The sequence below is a fragment of the Carcharhinus amblyrhynchos genome, chromosome 24, assembly GCF_965287045.1.
Source record: "Carcharhinus amblyrhynchos chromosome 24, sCarAmb.v2.hapA, whole genome shotgun sequence".
NCBI lineage: Eukaryota > Metazoa > Chordata > Chondrichthyes > Carcharhiniformes > Carcharhinidae > Carcharhinus > Carcharhinus amblyrhynchos.
In genome coordinates this window covers 12182776-12205414 of record NC_137347.1, presented here as the reverse complement: position 1 = coordinate 12205414, position 22639 = coordinate 12182776, and the positions used below count along the sequence as shown (strand labels likewise).

At 41.7% G+C, this 22639-nt stretch overlaps 1 protein-coding gene across 1 annotated transcript; it reads right to left on the bottom strand.

Moving 5' to 3' along the window:
* Positions 1-1803: 1803 nt before the first annotated feature.
* dnali1 (dynein, axonemal, light intermediate chain 1) lies at positions 1804-22190 on the bottom strand. Its single transcript, XM_080211317.1, has 6 exons — positions 21867-22190; positions 12405-12538; positions 9336-9505; positions 8305-8483; positions 4331-4495; positions 1804-2812 (listed from the first exon to the last, which is right to left on the bottom strand). Exons 1-6 carry the CDS (start codon positions 21945-21947, stop codon positions 2777-2779), a joined length of 765 nt encoding a protein of 254 aa, XP_080067443.1. The 5' UTR covers positions 21948-22190; the 3' UTR covers positions 1804-2776.
* Positions 22191-22639: the final 449 nt, after the last annotated feature.

Genomic DNA, 22639 nt, shown 5'->3' with positions numbered 1-22639 from the left:
CACCAGAGATCTGGATTCAATTCCAGCCTCGGGTGTCTATCTGTGGGGAGTTTGCACATTTTCCCCATGACTGTGTGCATTCCCTCCAAGTGCTCCGGTTTCCTCTCTCACTCCAAAGCTGTGCAGTTTAATGGCCGTGGTAAATTGTCCCTTAATGTCATGGGGATTTGTGGGGTAAATAACGTGGCCCCAGGTGGGATTGTTGTTGGTGCAGCCTTAATGATCCAAATGGCCTCCTTCTGGAAAGAAGGCGGCTAAGAGGGGATCTAATAGAAACATATAAGATGATTAGAGGTTTAGATCGGGTGGATGGTGATAGCCTGTTTCCTCGGATGGAGAAAGCTAGCACGAGGGGGCATGGCTTTAAATTAAGGGGGGGTAGTTATAGGACGGATGTCAGGGGCAGGTTCTTTACCCAGAGGGTGGTGAGGGACTGGAATGCCCTGCCTGCTGCAGTTGTAAATGCGCCTAGTTTGGGGGCGTTTAAGAGATTGGTGGATAGGTTTATGGACGAAAAGGGATTGGTTTAGATTAGTGGGTCAATTTTTTTTTTAAAAATAAGACTGGTCGGCGCAACATTGTGGGCCGGAGGGCCTGTTCCGCGCTGTAATGTTCTATGTTCTATGTTCTGCACTGTAGTGTTCCTATGCTTCTTGTCCTTAGGTGGCCATTCCTTTAGTCTTATACTGGATTGCATGTTTTCAGCTAGTCTGTCCTGCAGCTTATTGTCTATATTTTTATTTTGGAGTCATTAACAATGCAAATGGCACTGCTCTGAAGAGAATCACCCCTCTGTGTCATAAGGACACAGCATGTGTTCATTTTTTTTTCATCATTTGCACGGTCATTATTATTTAGTCCAGGGTTACATACACATTTGTGGATGGGAGACTTGTGAGGATGTCATCTCTGCAGAAGGGGGCAGCGATGATGTCTTGCCACTCAAGCCACGGCGCTGCTGTCCTAGTATCCGGTATTCTTGACATTCATCAGTGGCCACCCTATCGTAATAGTTGTTAACTGATTATTGGTGCAGATCGTGTGAGTTAACTTTTTTTCTTCCCTCCATGTCTCTGATAACACAGTGATTTTTTTTTTGTTTTTATACCAATTCAATCAAATCAGGTCCAGTCAGAGTCTCAACAAGTTGAGACTTTCCTGATCCAAGCTGACGCGACAGGGCTCTCAGCTCCTGTGTTGGGCTTGATTTACATGATCCAAGCTGATTGGAGTAGGCATTGCACCTTCTCCAAGGCTTGATCTCATTTGCATCTTAGCCAAAAGGCCGAGATGTGGCTTTTAAAAATTGCTTCAAATGAAGCTAAAATGTAACCTAATGACTTCAATCAAGAACAGCATATCGAAACTATACTTGATCTTAGCCAAAAGGCTGAGAAGCGACCCGCTGAGTCACTGGGAAAGACGGTTAAGGATTAAAACACAGCGTGGAACTCCAATCACATATGAGGCACAGGGACTGGATGTAGAAGACAGATCATGAATGAACCAGCTGGATTTTTATGGCTTTGTGGTTGCTTTATTTTAAACTGATGCCAAGTTTTTAATCTTCATTTTTTAAGAACTGACACTTTTGGGTCTTCATAATACCATTTATGTATTACTCCGCAAGCCACCAATCCAATGGCATAAAGATTTTTTATATCGCTAAAAGCTGCTACACATTATTTGTATTGAACTTATTCTAATTAATGAATAAAGATGACTTCAAATATAAATAGCTTAAAAACAATTTATTTCAAGAAACATTGCTGTTTGTAGAAGAAGTCTAAAACTTACAGCACAATTACTAAAATGTCAATTTAGAATTTGACAAAATAACCAGTAACAAAAATACACAAATATAACAAAGAATTGTTGTTAAAGGAAAATAAAAGAATGTATAGAACAATCCCTCAATGCCTAAAGAACTAATAGGGGATGACTAATTGTTTACTTTTACTCTTTGTAAGCGTAATTTTATCTCTTGTAATTCAATCAGTAGCTGAAGTTTGAGCGTTTTTAGGCATTTTTGTGGATACTTTTCTGCACACTGTCCATGTGAGATCCCTTGTTACAGCCGCATGCAGTCTCTACAAGTTCACTGAACATAACACCTGATAGCTTCTTGGTGCAGGAGAAAAGCATGTTATTTCACAGATCAAATAAATTAACTGCTACCTCTGTCAATAACTCTAACTTTAAACAATGATATACTTCTTATTGATGTTTTTTTTAATTCTTAAAATATCTGATTACACACAGGCTTCCCCTGTTGAAGAAAGATTTTATTGAGATTGACAATGGGACACTTCAGAAATAGCTTAATTACCACAATTTCAAAACAGAAATATTTTTAAATGAAATGGTTTGAAATGCTTTGGAGCTGTTTCTGTAACAAATTTATTCATGGCAGAGGAATAGTTTTATGGTTATTGTATTAGTGTTTGTTGCAGTGCTATGGTAAATCTGGTGTAAAAAGATACAACGTGGACAAGACCAGGGAACATACCATTCCCTGGCCATGACAGGAGTGTGAGGATTAAAAAGGATTATAACAGTGACAGTTACTAAATAAATTATCTTTGTACTTGCATTGTATTTATGCATCCAGGGAGTCTCAACCCTATTTCTATGACTAGCCTTTAGATAATTGAGATTCTATTCAATAGGCAGAAGTCTTTGCCTGCGTAGTAACCTGTATACTGTTTAAATTACAGTAATATTGTGAGTACATAGAATGCTTAAAATATTGTATTGGAGAGAAAATGCAATGATTTCATTTCCTTGGTGATATTATGCCTTCCAGTTGTGCCTAGGACAAGAAAAAATAATTTAGTATCTAATACTTCTTTAAAACAGTGTTATTCATAAGCTATTATAACTGGGCAATAATCATTGACAGCAGAAGTGCAGATTCAGCAATAGCAGTATATAAAGTGTGTGGATAACCCCCCATTTCATGTGGACATAGGCCTTAATTAGGCTGAAACTTTTAAAGTTGTGATACCCAATTAGTTAAAATATACTGATTTTTAAGATGTACATGCCAATTGTCCTTGAGAAGGTTGTGGTGAGCCACCTTCTTGAATCCCTGCAGTTTTTGTGATGCAGGTACACCCACAATGCTGTTAGGAAGTTTCAGGTTTTGACCCAGTTGACAGTGAAGCGGCAGTGATATACCTGTAGTTCTAAGTCATGATGGTGCATGACTTGGAGGGAACACGCACAGTGGTTAGCAATGGTGCCTCACAGTGCCAGAGTTTGATTCTTGCCTTGGGTGACTGTGTGGAGTCTGCATGTTCTCCCCATGTCTGCACGGGTTTCCCCCGAGTGCTCCAGATTCTTTCTTTCCACACTCTGAAAGTGTGCAGGTTTTGTGGATTGGCTGTGCTAAAGGCTTTAATGTGGATTGGAGGCAAGTGTTGGAGTCTAATGGAGTCTAAACTGACCAGTAGTCAGTGGATTTTTGTTGAGTAAGTGCTGCTTGATAGCACTGTCAATAACTTTGCTGATGCTTGCATGTGAACAGATTGGGTGGTAATTGGCCAGATTGGATTTGTCCTGCTTTGGTGTTCAGGACATACCTGGGCAATATTCCACATTATAGAGTAGATGCCACTGGAACGGCTTGACTCGTTCTGGAGTGCAAGTATTACAGTGGGGATGTTGTTGAACCCATAGTTTTTGCTGTATCCTTCAGCCATTTCTTAATATCACATGGTGGAAATTGAATTCGCTTAAGAATGTTCTTTGTGATGATGGGGACCTCAGGAGGAGGTCAAGATGGGTCATCTGTTTAGATGTTGACAACGACTACAATTTTGTAGTCGAACAGTTTGCACGTTCTCCCTGTGTCTGCGTGGGTTTCCTCCCACAGTCCAAAGATGTGCGCGTTAGGTTGATCGGCCATGCTAAAGTGATCCTAGTGTCAGGGATTAGCAGGGTAAATATGTGGGGTTATGGGAATAGGACCTGGGTGGTCGGTGCAGACTCAATGGGCTGAATGCTGTCCTGCACTGTAGGGATTCTATGATCTGGAACTGGGTTGAGAATCCTGGACAGTAACAACTATAAGGGTGACCGCAAAATTGGGAAAATGCAACCCTTATGCTTCATGAAGACATTCAACAAAAGCAAGAAAATTCATTCATTTTAACGTAGCATGAAATGAGGATTTTACCACATGCACTAATTCTATTTCTCAAATAAAACTTAATAACATATGATATGAAAGTGGCAAAAAACAACAGTTCAGTGGAATTCCGTGGATATTTTGTCTAACCAGTTTTAATTATAAAATGCCAGCCACAGCTTAACTTGCTTCACTCACCTTCAGCTGCTGATTAGTTCGTTTGAGAAATTGTATTTCTTCTGCATGCTTCTTCTCATCCACTTGCCGCCTTTCGTTCTCCCTTTTCTCGATGGCTTCACACTTGGCTTTCTGCTCATTGAGCTGTCGCTCCAGTTCTTTCTTTTCTGCTTCCAAATCAATGATCTAGCCAATGAAAAATACATGCAAAGAAACTATTATCCAGACTTAATGAAGTTCAATTGGTGGTGTGATAAATGGCAAGGAAGAAAGCCTTAGCTTAAAGGGCAATATAGACAGGCTGGTCAGGTGAGCAGAGCAGTGGCAAATGGAATTTAACTCTGAAATGTGTGAGGTGCTGCATTAACAAGGCAAAGGAATACATAATGACAGTAGGCCATGAGAAAGTACAGAGGACCAGCGGGGATTTGAGGTCCATGTCCGTTGGCCTCTGAAGGCAAAAAGGCAGGTAGATAAGCTGGTTGAAAGGCATGTGGCTTGACTTTATTGCCAAGGCAAAGAATACATGAGCAAGGAGGTTACAATGAAGTTGTACAAATGCTCATTAGGCCACAGTTCTGGTTGCCACTATAGGAAGGATGTGATTGCAGAAGAAAAGATGCAGAGAAGATTCACCAAGATGTTGCATGGCCTGGAGCATTTCAGCTATGAAGAGAGACTGATTAATCTGAGGGTGTTGTCCTTAGAGCAGAGAAGGCTGAGGGGAGATCCGTTTGAGGTGTACAAAATTATGAAGGACATAGATAGGATAGACAGGAAGAAACTGTTTCCCTTGGTAGAGGGTAAATTTCCAGAGGGCATAGATTTAAGGTAATGGGCAGGAAATTTAGAGGGGATTGAAAGAAAAGCTTTTTCACACACAGGGTCGTGAGCATCTGGAACTCTCTGTCTGAAAAGGTGGTAGAGGTAGGAACGTTCATAACACTTAAGAAGGATTTATATATGCACTCAAAATGCCATAACGTACAAGGCTATGGACCAAGTGCTGGAAAATGGAATTAGAATAGATACATGCATGATGGCCAGTTAGATTCTCTGTTGTTGGAGATGATCATTACCTGACACTTGTGAGGCACAAGTGTTTCTTGCCACATCAGCACAAGTCTTAACATCGTCCAGGTCTTTCTGTATGCAAGCTCCAGACTGCTTCATTATCTGACTTGTGAATGGAACTGAAGTCGTTTTTGATTTGTTTACCACCCTTCAAAACTGGATGTGTCAGTCCTGCAGAGCTTTGATCTGATCCGTTGGTTGTGGAGTAACTTAGCTCTATTATAGCACACTGCCTCTATTGTTTAGAAGGCAAGAGGTCCTGCATTGCAGCTTCACTGGGTTGGCAACTCTTAGGTATGCCTGGTGCTACACCAGACACGTTCTCACACGTTAACTAAACCAGGTCTGGGTCCCAGGCTTGATGATAATAGTAGACTGAGGGCTAAAGCCGACCATCACGTTACAGGTTGTGGTGAAATACAAGTCTGCAGCTGCTGATGGCCCACAGCATCTTATTTTCAGCTCTCAGATCAGTTCTGAATTTATCCCATTTAGCCAGGTATTGGTGTTGCACAACACAATCATGCTTGACCTACGTGTGAAAACAGAACTGACTTTGTCACTTCAAAAAATCACCAATGCTGTCATGTAGAGATACACTTTAATCGGTAGGTGAGGAACAGGTCAAGAAGGATTTTCCCACATATTGCTTCTCTCACCATCTGCCATTGGCCCAGTGTGGTAGCGATATTCTCAGGCCATCTGTTTGGCCATCTGGTTCAGTAGTGGAGGATCAAGGGAAATAGAGTAAAAGAGTAAGCTTGTAGGGAATGTAAAAACTGACTGTAAAAGTTTCTATAGGTAAGAAAAAAAGATTGGGCCCCTTACAGTCAAAAATGGAAATTTCTAATGGGGAACAAAGAAAAAGCTGACCAACTAAATACATGCTTTGGTTCTGTCCTCACAAAAGGAGGACACAAATACACATCAGAAATGGATTTAGTGAGAGGGAGGAACTGAAGAAAATCAGTAATAGTTGAGAAATGGTATTGCCAAAATTGATGGGATTGAAGGTTGATAAATCCCCAAAGGCTAATAATCTATATCCCAGAGTATTTAAGGCAGTGACCCTAGAAATAGTGGAGGTATTGGTGATCATATTCCAAGGTTCTATAGACTCAAACAGTTCTTACAGGTTGGAGGGTAGTTAATGTAACCCTACTATTTAAAAAGGGAAGTAGAGAGAAAACAGAGAATTACAGACCAGTCAGCCTGATGTTGGTGGTGAGGAAAATTCTGGAGTCCATTATCAAAGGTATAGCAGAGCTCTTGGTAAACGTGGTAGAGTAGGACAGAGTCAGCATGGATTTATGAAAGGGAAATCATGCTTGACAAATCCACTGAAACTCTTTGAAGATGTAACTAGTGGACTTGATGAGGGGGAGTCAGTGGATGCGGTTTATTTGGACTTTCAGAAAACTTTCAACAAAATCCCACATAAGAGCATGTAAAATTAAAGTGCGTGGGTTTCGGGATAGTGTACTGAAATGGATTGAAAACTGGTTGGCTGACAGGAATACACAGGTCATTATCCGAATGGCAGGCAGTGACTGCAGGGATCAGTGTTAGGATTCCAGCTATTTACAATATATGTTAATGATTTAGATGAGGAAACTAAATATAGTATCTCCAGGTTTGCTGATGACATAAATTTGGGTGGGAGGATGAGCTGTGAGGAGGATTCAGAGACGTTTTGGTATGATTTGAACAAGCTGAGCGAGTGGACAAATGCATGGCAGATGCAGTATTATGTGGATAAATGCAAGATCGTCCATGTTAGCAAAAACAGGAAAGCAGATTATTATCTGAATGGCTATAAATTAGGAAAGGGGTATGTGCAATAAGATCTGGGTGTCCTCATATGCCAGTTGCTGAAGGTAAGCATGCAGGTGCAGCAGGCAGTAAAGAAGGCAAATGGTATGTTGGCCTTCATAGCAAAAGGACCAGGATATCTTGCTGCAATTATACAGGGCCTTAGTGAGGCCACACGTGGAATATTGTCTGCAATTTTAGTCGTCTTCTCTGAGGAAGGATGTTCTTGCTATGGAGGGAGTGCACAGAAAGTTTACCAGACTGATTTCTGGGATGGCGGGACTGACGTATGGGGAGAGATTGAATCAGTTAGGATTATATTCACTGGAGCTTAAAAGAATAAGGGGGGATCTCAAAGCTATAAAACTCTAACAGGTTTAGATAGGTGCAGGAAGGATGTTCCTGATGGTGGGGTGTCCAGAACGAAGAGTCATAGTCTAAGGATGTGAGGTAAACCTTTTAGGATTGAAATGAGGAAAAATTTCTTTACCCAGAGAGCGGCAAGCCTGTGGAATTCACTGTCACAGAATGCAGGTCAAAACATTGTATGGTTTCAAGAAGGAATTAAATATAGCTTTGCGGCGAAGGGGATTAAAGGATATAGGGGAAAGTGGGATACAGCCATTGAGTTGGGATGATCAGCTGTGATCATAATGAATGGTGGAGCAGGATCGAAGGGCTGAATAGCCTGCTCCTATTTCCCATGTTTCTACAGTCATGAGGCCAGACCTCTGGTTATTAGTTCAGTAACATAATTACTGTTCTATCACATACATGCAATATATAATAGAAACTTTGTACACTGACACTTTAGCTTTCCCCTTAATGAGAAAGAGATCTTTAACGATGGTTGGCTAAGTTGTGTACACATTGTTGATTTTTCTATTTGGTTTTGAGACATTAATGTTCGTACTGGATTACTACACAACGTTAGTTTTCCACCAAGAAGTATTCAGTCGGTAATGCTGCTCCCCTACGTACAGTTAATAACTCCCCAGTAAACAGTAGTATAGTAATAATGATGAGCAATTAAAAATCAGACTTTCTTTAAAATTATGAATCTACTCACGTAGGCTACTGAATTACAATTTTAACCAACAGATGTTTACCTTCTTCTCCATGTCAGTTTTGCCCTCTTCAGCTTGCAAAGCTTTCCTCATCCCAAAAGCTACGCTGCTTTCATACAGGGTCTGATAGGCAGAAATGGTCATACGGATCTCGTCGCGGACTCGCAACAACAGTAAGCCACGCTCGGCGCAGTTTATGGTCACCTGTCTAATCAGTTCATCTGTGAAAGACAGTTCAAAACAAATTCAGAAAAAAGGTATCTATTATATAGCTCATGTGTCTCAGCAGCAGAACTTCATGATGTTGCATCACAAAAAGCACCAATTCTCAACCCTCGATTAATTCCAGTTAATAAATTAAGGACATTATTTAAGGGTATGGCGCATTTTACTGCATTTAACATAATGTGACCATTTAGTACAGTAATTTTCCACTTTAAGAAATGAGTTTGCGTTTATTTGTGATGCCTCATAAAGTTGAATAGTTTGATTGCTGTCAGCATCCACACATGATCTATGGGAGGGTTATCAGTACACAGGAAACATGCAAGTGGCTTTCCAAGAGAAATTTGGAAGAAAGAAAATAGGGTAGTTGCTTCAGAAATCACAGTGGAAATACTGATGTTGGATCTGTGGACACAAAAAGACCTCCTTTAACTACTGTAAATCCCTCCAGTGATAAGTATTAAATTGGTGCAGGTGTACAGAAGCCCCACTTTGTGCCCAAGTCACAAATCAATGTTAATTCAGATACACACAAACAGCTGTTAAAATTGACAGGTAATCTAGTGACCTGATTTTGACATTTGGTTTATCTTAGCATTTACTGCTATCCCCTGCCAATTGAGAACACACTGTTTTAAAAGTGTGTGGACATTTTGCTTCTGTACCCATTGCCAGATGTGTGCAGTATATATGTTAGGTTTTAGTATTTTTGTGGGAGTCAGGAAGGGATTCTGAAGATGAGAGGTTTTGCAACAGAAGCCAGATTAATGAATTTCTCTGAAGATTTGTTCTTAATTTTTATGTGTTTATCTATATAACAAAAGATAAATGACCCTGAAGGGACTTACCAAAACACTGCGAGTACAACTCCCTGCGGACTGGACAAATTCCAGTCTCTCGAGCTTGCCGCTGCTGCAGCTTGAGATCTAGTTGTTCCTGCAGATGGACAACATCAATCCGAGTACAGGGCGTACTGGATACCTGCTGAATCCACAGCTGCGAGTTCTCCGTCCATTCTCTGCAACACAGTGTAAATTGGCTCAGGGTTATAAGCACTAATGAGATTGAACTGTGCAATAGTCTTTTGCAAATTGTGTATCAGCTTAGCATTTTTTCCCTCACTGTCCATCGACAGTATATGTTCAAAGTTTTGTGCCTTCAAGACAAGGCTCTTTGTGAATTCTGAATATTTTTGAACACCCTCTATCTATTGGCGTAGTGTAGAATAAATATCAGTAAAGCCCTCTCTATCCTGCCCTAACAATATCTCCATCTCAGAAGAGCATTTGTGAGTCAGTCAGCCATCCTTGTTTTATCTTGAATGAGAATGCTAATCCAGTAACAGATTGTGAACAGTTGGATTCTCTGGCTTTTACCATAGATGACTGGGTTTACATTCATAAAACTCTATGGAGAAAATTCATCCTATTTGATAAAAATCACCTATACAAAGCCTGGAATGTCAGTTTGAAACAAAAGCAGAAAATGCTGAAAATAGTTGGCCAGTAAGGCAGCATCTGTGGACAGAGAAACCAAGTTAACAGAAAGGATTTTAAGCCCTTGTTGGGGCTGTGAATGAAGACAGGCCAGAGCTAAAAAATAACCCTGTTAGCTGGCATATCAGTTCCATGGCTTTATCCCAGCTCTGGGCCATTTTTGCAGAGGCAGGATTAAGAAGGCCCACTGGAATTTTCCAGGCAGTCTCTAAGTTCCCAGAGGTGTCAGGGGCCCGTTTTGGTGTCTAGGGGCGACCTGTAGGAAGGCAACGCTCCAGGTAGAAGGCTGCCCTGTAGAAGGGCTCCCTCTCAATGGTGGCCTAGCTACAAGGTCCACTTTTAAATTCACAAACAAAATTGGAGAGTTGGTGCCTCCACCTTGAAGTGCCCTGGTCCTTACTTACCCTGTAATGCAGCCTGCCGTTCATTTTAAACTGGAAGGCTCTCTCTCCAGCTTTGAGAACCCACTTGGTGTCCTTAATTGGATGGAGAGCCTGTCACTATGCCAACTGAGGGGGTACCCATCAAAAATCACAGTGACTGACTGTGTTCCCTCTCTACCCCAGGGAGTGAGTTGGGAACCTGTACACTATCCTGATCTCTCTTTCACACCCCTGGAGAAAAACCTGCCCAAAGTCACAGACTGATGACCTTTACACTGATTATGAATAGAAACTAAGATGTAGAATTCCTGGCAGGGTTAAGGGTGAATGTAGACACATCATGGCATCACAGAAGTGCCGAGAAAAAAAAAAGTAAATCATTTTGAACTGGTCATTTAAAGTATACAAGCTGATTTTTCTGCCACTGAATCAGCGACAAGTTTGCTCCACTTTGTTCTAATGTCCCAGTCAGACTATTCTGGAACGAATGGTATGTATGGGTACAACTGAACTATTTAAAATGTTTGTGAATTCTCATCTAGCTACAAGCTAGATGAAAGCACCATGGCACAGTGATTAACACTTCTGCCTCACAGCCATGATGTAGAAATGCCGCCATTAGACTGCGGCAAGCATTGTAAGAAGTCTCACAACACCAGGTTAAAGTCCAACAGGTTTTCAAAGTTTTGTGCCTTCAAGACGAGGCTTTTTAGTTATGGATTTTGAATATTTTGAACACATCCAATATCTATTTGGTATAGTGTAGAATAAATGCCCAATAATACTCCCTCTATCATGCCCTAAACCTGTTGGACTTTAACCTGGTGTTGTACTGTGCCTCACAGCGCCAGGGACCCGGGTTCAATTCCAGCCTCGGTAACTCTCTATGTGGAGTTTGCAAGGTTGCCCCAATGTCTGCATGGGTTTCCTCCAGATGCTCTGGTTTTCTCCCACAGTCCAAAGATATGCAGGTTAGGTTGATTGGCATGCTAAATTGCACCTTAGTGTCGGGGTATTAGCAGGGTAAATAGGGAGATAGGGCCTGGGTGGAATTGTTGTCGGTGCTGGTTTGATGAGCCAAATGGCCTCCTTCTGCACTGTACGGATTCTATGAAAGTTTAGTTGCGTAGATCTGTTGGGACTGATAGTGGATAGACTCTTCAGGAAATTAAAATGCCTTGTTCTGTTCATTTTAACTGATGGGATCAGTTCAGCATTATAAGCACTTGTTCACAGGTCACTTGCATAGCCACATTTTAAAATCCGATTATTCTTTGGATGCTGACGCTGCCTGTTGTCTGGAATCATGTATTCTGATGTAGCTGTTGGGAATTATAAACTGAGTGCATCCCTGGTACTCACGTTATTTGAATCAGAAATATTCAGTGATTTAATGTTGTTACTTAGCGAGTGAATTTTCCTTTTTTTAAAATTTGCTCCCCAAAGCCTCAGTTGTAACTGAGCCAGATGGACTGGAATGTACATGGTTCAGTCACTGGGCTGTGCAGTGTTAGCTGTTCTCATCTGGGTGGCTGTAGGGATCACCTTAGCCTAGTTGCTATCATTCTATCCTTTGAATTGAAAGGATGTGGGTTCAAGTTCACTCCCGACACTGAACACGTAATGTGGATTGACAATTCAATGCAGTAGTGAGTGAGACTTGCTGAATTGTTTGAGGTGCAACCTTTGGATAAAGCATTAAGCCCAGGTTCAATTCATGTTCCAGCTGAGGTAGACTTAGAGTATTGCCTTTCGCTCTCAGGGGCAGGACAATGTCAACCATCACTCACAAAAAAAAACTGCCAAGAAAATAGCTCAAGCTGAACGTCAGCAGACAACGAGGCAAGGACCTGCCCTCAGGCAGAACACACATGACATGACATTAAACCAAGGCTTTGTCTGCCTGTTTATGTAAATGTAAAAGTTGCAATGGCAGTTTTTGAAGAGTTTGTTATCTTAGTCAATAAGCTCCCTCAACCAGCAACAACTAGCACCTTAACATAGTAAGAGGTCATAAATACAAAATTGGCACTAATACCTGGGGGGCAAAATTGCATTTAAAATCTCCTCAGTTTGCTTGGTGCCATCTAAAGTAACTGGTTTGGCTCTTGGTGGATTTGGAATTGGTGATGTAGACGTAGGCTGCTGGGAAGTCACTTTGAAGGGCCGAGCCTGCAACAGATGAAAAGGCAAATTGGATTCTTGTGCAACACTGATCCACCATGTACCAGAATCTTCAGCAGATACAAATCCCTGATTCTTTTGTGAACCAGAAATATTGCTTTCAAAATTAAACAAAAACAAATTGGGCTCTTTACTTTCCAAAGTGTGCAGTTCTGAGCTGAGGGGGTCACTGTGTGACGCTTGACCAAAAAGCCAAGTGGAGAATTAATCCATTATTGATTTTTAGTGACATTTTACAGCACATTACAAAATACTGCCTCTCTGTACATACTCCTGCATACTTTAATTGCTTCTGTCCCACATTTCATTTCTCAACTGATACAACAGAAAAAACTAAAAATGCTAAGGTAAAATATTTCTTAGGATTGGACTGACAAAAACAAACTGTCCAACACAACGCAATCTAGGCAATGAAAATGCATCTGTTGTCTTAGTTCAGCTGTCTTTGTAGGACCCATAGCTGTGAGCAGAAGTTTGAAGATTCAACACCAACCAAGAGTTGAACACTTCATCTTAACCAGTAAGAGACAATGCTGAACTTTTGGAAGAGATGAAACAGAAATTCCTTTGCATCCTGCCAAAAAATAGAATGTGAATTCAGTGTTGGATGCGCAATATTTTCAGCTGTATGCCCCATTCCTGAAGTTCACACAAAATATAGCTGCCTTTATATTGGTAGGATCCTTAACTGATTGCCAGGAATGGTGGGCTTATTAAAATATATTAATAGGGGTCCTCCCCTTCAAGATATTGATGGCTGGGACTTTCCAGTAGTTCCCAAAAAAATGATGCCAAGTTTTAGGAAGTTGGTTCAAATAGCACTATTTAGCAGGGTCCCCATCTCTATTCAATAAGTGTCTGGAGAAGCTATTTCAGATGCTGGGGATTTTTGAGGCCATTTTTGGTTGCTTTTGATGTATTTTACAGAACAGGGCAGTTGGTCTGCTGACCTTTGACTGCAGGGCACTCTTTCACATTAAGGGCATTTAAATGGTCATTAGATAAACATATAGATGATATTGGAAAAACATATAGATGATATTGGAATAGTATAGGTTAGATAGGCTTTAGATTGGTTTCACATCGAGGGCGGAAGGGCCTATATTGTGCTGTAATGTTCTATGATCACTGCAGGAGGCTAAGAAGTGATGGCAATGCTGCTGGGATTAGCAATGAGGCAACCACAGCAGCACAGAAGTGGGTATGACAGTAAAAATATGTGGTGGATCAAAGAGGACGGTGAAAGAGTCAAGAGAGAACTAAGTTTAAGATGTTGTATTCCCACAGACAGTATGTAAGGAGGTTGTCATTGTTTAATGTCACCAGTTGTGGCAAGAATTGGAACCAAGCAGACACAGCACCATCTGTGGCTGTGAAGGTAACAATGGCTCTTTGTTTCTACATCACAGCATCATTCCAGGTTTTCAACATCAATCTGCTGTCCATTTGTCCAGCAAGTGGATGACTGCCTCGTTCGCAAGGACACAACAATACATCACTTTCTGAACAAGATACTTTTGGTCTGACCATTAACAAGCAACAGAAGATCCTGTCTCATCAGGAAGTTGATGTCAGCCCAATTAGCTGATCAGCACTGTAATGATTATGGAACCAAATGGAGAGGAGATAATGTGGGCTATCATCAATGATATAAAAGCCAATTCTATGCTCTTGCTGAGGAATAGGAAGGAGTCAATGATGTACTGTGCAGGTACGTGAGCAGCAGCCATTGCAGGATGTATACTCGGTGAACTGGGGCAGATAGGAAAACAAGAGCATACTGCCACATAAGACATAGTGTGAAGGAGGGCACAAGTCAGAAAAGATTTTATTTTTAATTCATTTCCAGGATTTGGGTATCGCTGGCTAGGCCAACACTTTCAGGAGTGTTTAGCACTGCTGCCTCACAATGCCAGGGAACCTGGTTCAATTCCAGCCTTGGGTAACTGTGTGGAGTTTTCACATTCTCCTGTGTCTGCGTGGGTATCCTCTGGGTGCTTCAGTTTCCTCGCACAATCCAAAAATGTGCAGATTAGGTGGATTGGCTATGCTAAATTGCCCCTTAGTGTCCCAAAATGTGTAGGTTACATGGATTAACGATGGCAAGTGTGTGGGGTTACAGGGATAGTGTGGGGGAAAAGGGCCTGGGAAAGGTACTCAGTCAGAGAGTCAATGCAGTCCTGATGGGCCAAATGGCCTCCTTCTGCACTGTAAGGATTCTTTTTAGCATGTAAGTAATCACCAAGTCATGCAATAGCTTCCGTTGTGGCTAAATGGAGCTTTCTGAGCCCTCCATTGAATTTTGTCAAGGGGCAGTCTTTAACGATGTGAGTTATTGACTGGGGTGCACCACAGCTGCCGTCTGGGTGCCCTGCAAGGCCCCACTTGAGTCCATTTACTGCAAAAAGGCCTTGGTGAAGGCAGATACGGTTGCAAAGTGCCCAATGTTGGTGTGGTAAATTGAAGCTGGGTTGGTGAGCAGGCTATGGGATTTATGATGAGGAAATAATTTTTAATGGTGACATGTCGGTTCCAATTCTGCTGCCATAAGGCCTCTGCTGTTATTACCTGGCATGGTGGACTTAAAGATACAGACTGGTGTGATGGAAGGGAAGTAGCAGGTGGATTGGTAAGGTCCTTGTGTAGTGACAGACTAGGGTTGACATAAACCTTCTACAGGAGTTCTCTTGTTACAATCTCCCTTTTTATGTGAGGGGACAGGATGTTGCTCAGATTTGCGACAGGGGAGTTGATCGGACAGTAGCCAAGATGATGTGCATTGTTGTGTTGAGTATTTGCAAGGCTGGTGTGGGATGAGTTGTACCGCGTTGGTGCCCAGTACATTGCAGTTGAATAGACCACGCCAGGGGCTGAGGTCTTTAAGATGTGCACCCCATGGAGAGACAGCAGGTTTGCTGAGACAGTTGTTTTGTGTTTTGATCTTTGCTGCTGTTGTGCTCAGATGTTTTTTGTATGTCAGTGTTTGGACAGGGGTATCACCAAGATAAACAGGATGTTTATTGTTTGGGATTCAGTCTTTTGTCATTAAAGAGATCTTGACGGGAATTTTCCCACCCGCCCGTCATGGGAATTGGATGAACCATGGAAAGGTTTGTGGACCCTGGGCAGGATTTTCTGTTTTGGGGTGAGTGTGGCTGGAAAATCCCATTCCTTGAGTTCCCTCTTGGCGCTGGCATTGTGGAGGTGGAATATACTTGAGAATGTTTTGTTGCTGCTAAGTGAAGACACCATGTCTGGCAATGGTTGGCCAGCTTTGCAACATTGTTGCTTAGTGTTGTCTCTGGTTCAGAGAATGTCCGTGCCCAAGAGGCACAGCAGATATCGTCAGTATAGGTGAACTCTCGAGTCGGGGTTGGAAGCAGATTGTTGACGTACAGATTGGAAAGGGTTGGGGCTAGAACAGAAGTGCATTGGATTCATAGAATCCCTAGTGCAGGAGGATGCCATTCGGCCCATCCCACCTGGGCCCCCCCCTTTTACCCTTCTAATCCCCATGACACTAAGGGGCAATTTACCATGGGCAATCCAACTAACCTGCACAGCTTTGGACACTAAAGGGCAATTTAGTGTGGCCAGTCCCCCAACCTGCACATCTTCAGTTTATGGGAGGAAACTGGAGCACCTGGAGGAAACCCATGCAGATAAGGGGAGAACATACAGACTCCGTACAGTGACCCAAGCCGGAAATCGAACCCGGGTTCCTAGCGCTTCTCACATCATTCAGAACATTGAATACAAGAGTTGGGACATCTTGTTGAAGTTGTACAAGACATTGGTAAGGCCACACTTGGAATACTGTGTACAGTTCTGGTCACCCCATTATAGAAAGGATACTATTAAACTAGAAAGAGTGCAGAAAAGATTTAATAGGATGGTTTCAGGATTTGATGGTTTGAGTTATAAGGAGAGGCTGTATAACTGGGACTTGTTTCTCTGAAGTGTAGAAGGCCGAGGGGTGATCTTATAGAGGTCTATAAAATAATGAGAGGCACAGATCAGCTAGATAGTCAATATCTTTTCCTAAAGGTAAGGGAGTCCAAAACTAGAGGGCATAGGTTTAAGGTGAGAGGGGAGAGAGGGGCAATTTTTTCACATAAAGGGTGGTAAGTGTCTGGAACAAGCTGCCAGAGATGGTAGTAGAGTCAGGTACAATTTTGTCTTTTAAAAAGCATTTAGACAGTTACATGGGTAAGATGGGTATAGAGGGATATGGGCCAAAGGCGGGCAATTGAAATTATCTTAGGGGTTTTAAAAAAAAGAGCAGCATAGACAAGTTGGGCTGAAGGGCCTATTTCCATGCTGTAAACCTCTATGACTCTATGATGTTATCTACTTTAGCAGGACTTTAGCAAGGCCTTTGACAAAGTACTGCATGGTAGGTTTTTGCACTAGGTTAAATCTCATAGGATTCAGGGTGAGGTAGCCAACTGGATACAAAACTGGCTTGACGACAGAAGATAAAGGGGGGCTGTCAAGGGTTGTTTTTCAAACTGGACGCCAGTGACCAGTGGTGTGCCTCAGGGATTAGTGTTGGGTCCACTGTTATTTGTCATTTATATTAATGATTTGGATGAGAATTTAGGAGGCATGGTTAGTAAGTTTGCAGATGGCACCAAGATTGGTGGCATAGTGGACAGTAAAGGTTATCTAAGATTGCAATGGGATTTTGATCAATTGGGCCAGTGAGCCGATGATTGGCAGATGGAGTTTAATTTAGATAAATGTGGGTGATGTATTTTGGTAGATCGATCCCGGGTACTCAGTCACAACATTGAGGGCCGAAGGGACTATACTGTGCTGTACTGTTCTATGTTCTTGCAGTAGGTAATTGGGGACAGCTATAGAAAAAAGGGGTCTAGGAGTACAGGTTCATAAGTGGAGTCCTCGAAAGTGGAGTCACAAGTGGACTGAGTGGTGAAGAAGGCATTCCGCATTCTTGGTTTTATTGGTCAGAACACTGAATATAGAATTTGGGATGTCTTATTGAAGTTGTACAAGATATTAGTAAGGCCACACTTGGAATACTGTGTACAGTTCTGGTCAAAGTACTATAGAAAGGATATTATTAAACCAGAAAGAGTGCAGAAAAGATTTATTAGAATGCTACCAAGACTTGATGGATTGAGTTGTAAGGGGAGGCTGGATAGACCAGGACATTTTTCCCCTGGAACGTAGGAGCTTTAGGGATGATCTTATAGAGATCTTATAGAGATCTATAAAATAATGAGGGGCATAGATCAGGTAGATAGTCAATATCTTTTCCCAAAAGTAGGGGAGTCTAAAACTACAGGACATAGGTTTAAGGTGAGAGGGGAGAGATGCAAAAGGGTCCAGAGCAGCAATTTTTCACTCAGAGGGTGGTGAGTGTCTGAAACAAGCTGCCAGAGGCAGTAGTAGAAGCAGGTACAATTTTGTTTTTTAAAAAACATTTAAACAGTTGCATGGGCAAGATGGGTATAGAGGGTTATGAGCTAAATGCGGGCAATTGGGACTAGTTTTGTGGTAAAAACTAGGCGGGATGAACAAGTTGGGCTGAAGAGCCTGTTTCCATGCTATAAACCTCTATGGCTCATCTATGACTCTATGACTCATCCACATGCGCCCTGAACCATTCATCTTGGAATAATAGTTTAATGGCATCAATAACCTAAGAAGAGAAGATTTCTGAAATTTTGACAAGGAGACTATGTGTCAGACTGTGTTATATGCTGCAATGAGATGAAGAAAGACGGCACCTGTTTTGAGTTTATTTTCAGCAAAGGTCATCAGGGCAAGGACCTGGTCACAAGTGTTTCATCGTTGCCGAAAGCCAGCTTGTTCAGCTTTCAAGATTTCCTCCATCTCTGGCTATTGAATTTTGAGCGGTATATGACAATCATGAAGAATAAGAAGCTAGGTACATTTGGGGAAGGGGAGCACTATTAGTTAAATGTGGCATTTGGGAAGTAGTTAGAGAAAACTTGGTTCAGAAGATCAGGATGTAAACTGATTTGGATGAAAATGAGGGATAGTAGGGGAATTAAGTCAGTAGTGGGAGTGGCCCTAATAGTAACCACAATCTGGACAAAATGTGCACAAAGAAATATTGGGTGTTTTGTGATAAAAGGATGACTTTAATCTACATATAAACAAGATTGGCAGTAGTAACCTGGACGAGGAGTTCATAGAATGATTTCAAGATAATTTCTTAGAACAGCACGTTCTGGAACCAACCAGTCAGCAGATTACATTAGACTTTGGTATTGTGTAATATGACAGGATTAATTAATGACCTCCAAGGAAAGACACCCCGAGGTAGCAGCAAGTACAACTGAATTTTACATCTGGTTTGGAAGGGGGGGTGAGCGAATCAAAGACTAGTTTTAAGGACAGCTATGTGGGCATTAAAGCTGAGCTAGCTGAAGTGAGCAGGGATACTAGGTTCGGGGATAGTTCAATAGAGAAACAGTGGAGGACATTTCAGGGGATATTTTAGAATATTCAGAATAAGTATATTCCTAATATAAAGAAAAATTTGAAAGGAGGATCTATGGTTAACTAAAGAAGTTAGGGAAACGATCAAATTTAAGGAAAAAGCATATAACTGTGCAAAGGTGTGTGGCAGGTCAGAATATAAAGAACGGCAAAAAATGACTAAAAGTTAATCAAATGAAAGAAAATGAATATGAGACAAAGATGGCTAGAAATGTAAAGACAGATAGCAAGTGATTCTACAGATATTTAAAAAAGAAGAGTAAGTAAAGTGACTGTTGATCCTTTAGAGAGGGTCAATGGAGACTTAATAGTAGACAATAAGGAAATGGTGGGTGAAATTAACAAATATTTTGTTTCTGTCTTCACTACAGAGGATACAATGAACATAACAGCAATATTTGTAAATCAGGAGGTGAAATTGCAATCACTAGGGAAGTAGCACTGAGCAAATTAATGGAGCTGCGGGTTAACAAATCTCCAGGTCCAGATTAACTTCATATTAAAAGAGGTGGCTAATGACATTGTAGACTCGTTGGTGTTAATTTTCCAAAATTCCCAAGAGAAGATTTCATTAGACTGGAAAGTAGCAAATATAACCCCTCTATTCAAGAAGGGAGGCAGGCGAAAAACAGGAAATTAGCTTGATGTCCATCGGGGAGGTATGAGAATTGATCATTATAACTGGGCACGTCAGTCAGCATGATTTTATAAAAAGGAAGTCATGTTTGATCAATTCATTGGAGTTCTTTGAAGGAGTAACATTTACTATGGATTAGGGATCCTATACACATATTGTACTTTGATTTCCAGAAAGTATTTGATGAGGTGCCACATCAAAGTTATTATGGAAAATAGAATCTCAAGGTGTTGGGGTAACATATTTGAGCCAGGATAGAAGACTGGCTGGTAAAATAAAATAGAGTATGTGTAAAAGGGTGTGTGTCTAATTAAAAGAATGGGTCAAGTGGGGTCGGTGCAGGGGCATCTACATTTTGCAATTTACATCAACAACTTAGATGAGGAGAGTGAAGGCATGATAGCTAAACTTGCAGATGACACAAAGATAGGTAGGAAAGTACGTTGTGAAGAAGACATAGAGAGGTTGCAGATGCATATAGAGAGGTTGCAGATGCATATAGATAGGTTCAGTGAGTGGGCAAAAATCTGGCAGACTAGGTATAATGTGGGAAAATATGAATTTGTTCACTTTAACAGGAAGAACAGTAAAGCAGAGTATTACTTAAATGGAGAACAACTGCAAAATTAATGTCACAAATAAGTTTACATTAACACTGCAATGAAGTTACTGTGAAAATCCCCTAGTCACCACACTGTGGCGACTTGGTTACATGAGGGAGAATTTAGCATGGCCAATGCAATTTACCAGCACGTTCTTTGGAATTTGGGAGGAAACCAGAGCCTCCGGGGGAAATCCATGCAGACACAGGGATAATCTGCATGTACAGTGACCCAAGTCGGGAATCAAACCCAGGTCCCTGGCGCTGTCAGGCAGCAGTGCTAAGCACTGTGTCGCCCCTTGAGGTGCAGAAAGATCTAGAAGTTTCGTTCACAAGTCACAAAAAGTTAATATGCAAGTCCAGCATGTAATTAAGAAGGCTATTTATCGGAAGCTATCTTTTATTACTAGAGGAATTGAACGTGAAAGTAAGGACATATGCTTCAGTTATAGAGGACATTGGTGAGACTGCATCTCAAATCTCGTATAGTACATTGGAGGTAGTACAGAGGCGGTTTTCTAGATTTACCCAGTTTCTCAGTTTTCTAGATTGATATCTGGAATGAGCAGGTTATCTTGAGGATAGAATATGTAACGGCATTGGAGGTGTTATAAATTTGGGTAGATGTTTGTGCTGCCGATTTAAGAGTCTAGTCATATGTTAAGTTTATGATATCATTGGCTGCTTCTTCACCTTTAGTCAGTCTGGCCGTAGCTTTTGTATAATGAACAACTTCTTAATAAAGCCATCTTGTTGACTGCAACCAATGCAATTGCTGTGACTCCACTTTCTTATATTCTCAAGTGCAACATTGAGAATAGGAGATGATTCAGAGGAAGTTCATTGGATTGATACTTGGAATGAGCAGGTTGTCTTATGTGGACAGGCTTGTTTCCATTGGAGTTCAAAAGGGAGAGGAGTGACTTGAAATATATAAGATCCTGAATGGCCTTGGCGGGGTAGATGTGGAAAAGATGTTTCCTCTTGTGGGTGAGTCCAGAATTAGAGGGCATTGTTAAAATTTGGGGTGGTCCTTTTAGGACAAAGACTAGGAGATTTATTTTCTCTGGGGTTGTGCAACTTTGGAATTCCCTTCCTCAGGAGGAGGTGGAAGCAGGGTCACTGAATAACAAGGTAGAGGTAGGTAGATTCTTGTTATGCAAGGAAATCAAAGTTTATCGGAGGTAGCTGGGAAATTTGAAACACAAACAGATCAGCCATGATCTTACTGAATGACGCACTAGGCTCGGGGAGCCAAGAGGTCTTCTTCTACTTCTATTTTGTATGATATAAACTGGATTTGAGTGAGGGGAGGTGTGCATAGAATTAAGAGATGCCAACATTGCAGAATTTTAGATAAAAATGAGTTTGGGAATGAGATAACCGTTTGAGAGGTGGAGGGTTTGAAGGTTGATGGTGGCTTTGAGTAGGAGCATGGAACTCAATTGTATGGGCTCACTGAGATCAATGAACTCCATACAAACCAAGCTTATATGAGTAATTGGCAGAAAGCAAAGAGGAGAAGCTGTACATGAGCACAGCTACGGGATGGATTACAGGTTAAAATCGCACAGAACCCTCACCTTGGCAGATTTTTTCTCCGTATTCCTGCTGACAAGCAGTGGATGGTCATATTTCAACAATGAGTCTATTGGAGGAATCATCTTCTGTGCCTCAGATTCACTCTGCCGCTCCTAGTTTATCTGGGTCTCCCTCTCACACGATCCCAATTTATCCCGGTCTCTCTCTATCCCAATCTCTTTCTATACTAGTTTATCCTGGTCTTTCTCTTTATAAATCCAAGTTTACCCCGTCTCTCTCTTTATAAATTCAAGTTTATCCCGGTCTCTCTCTCTATATATACATCCAAGCTTATCCCAGTCTCTGTCTCTCGCTATCCAAGTTTATCCCGGTCTCTCTCTCTCTCAATCCAAATTTATCCCAGTCTCTCTATCCTAGTGTATCCCAGTCTCTCTATCCCACTCTTTCTCTCTATCCCAGTGTATCTCTCTCTATCCCAATTTATTCTCTCTATTCCTGTGTATCCTGATCCCTTTATCCCAATATCTTTCTCTCTGCCAGTTTATCCCACTCTCTCTATCCTAGTCTTTCTCTCTATCCCAGTTTATCCCAATCTCTTCCTCCCTCTCTGCCACTTTATCCCGGGCTCTCTCTATCCAGGTTGCTAGGCTCCAGCGCGCCCTGTTTCCATGGGAACAAAACTTGGAAACGGCGCAGGTTAACGTCCGGGTGTCGCGGCAGAAACTGTCCGGAGGGAAACACCCGCCGAGCCGGAACAGAGAGGAGGGGCCGGGGGTCTGTAATAGAGCGGGGACACCAGCAGAGAGGTGGAGTT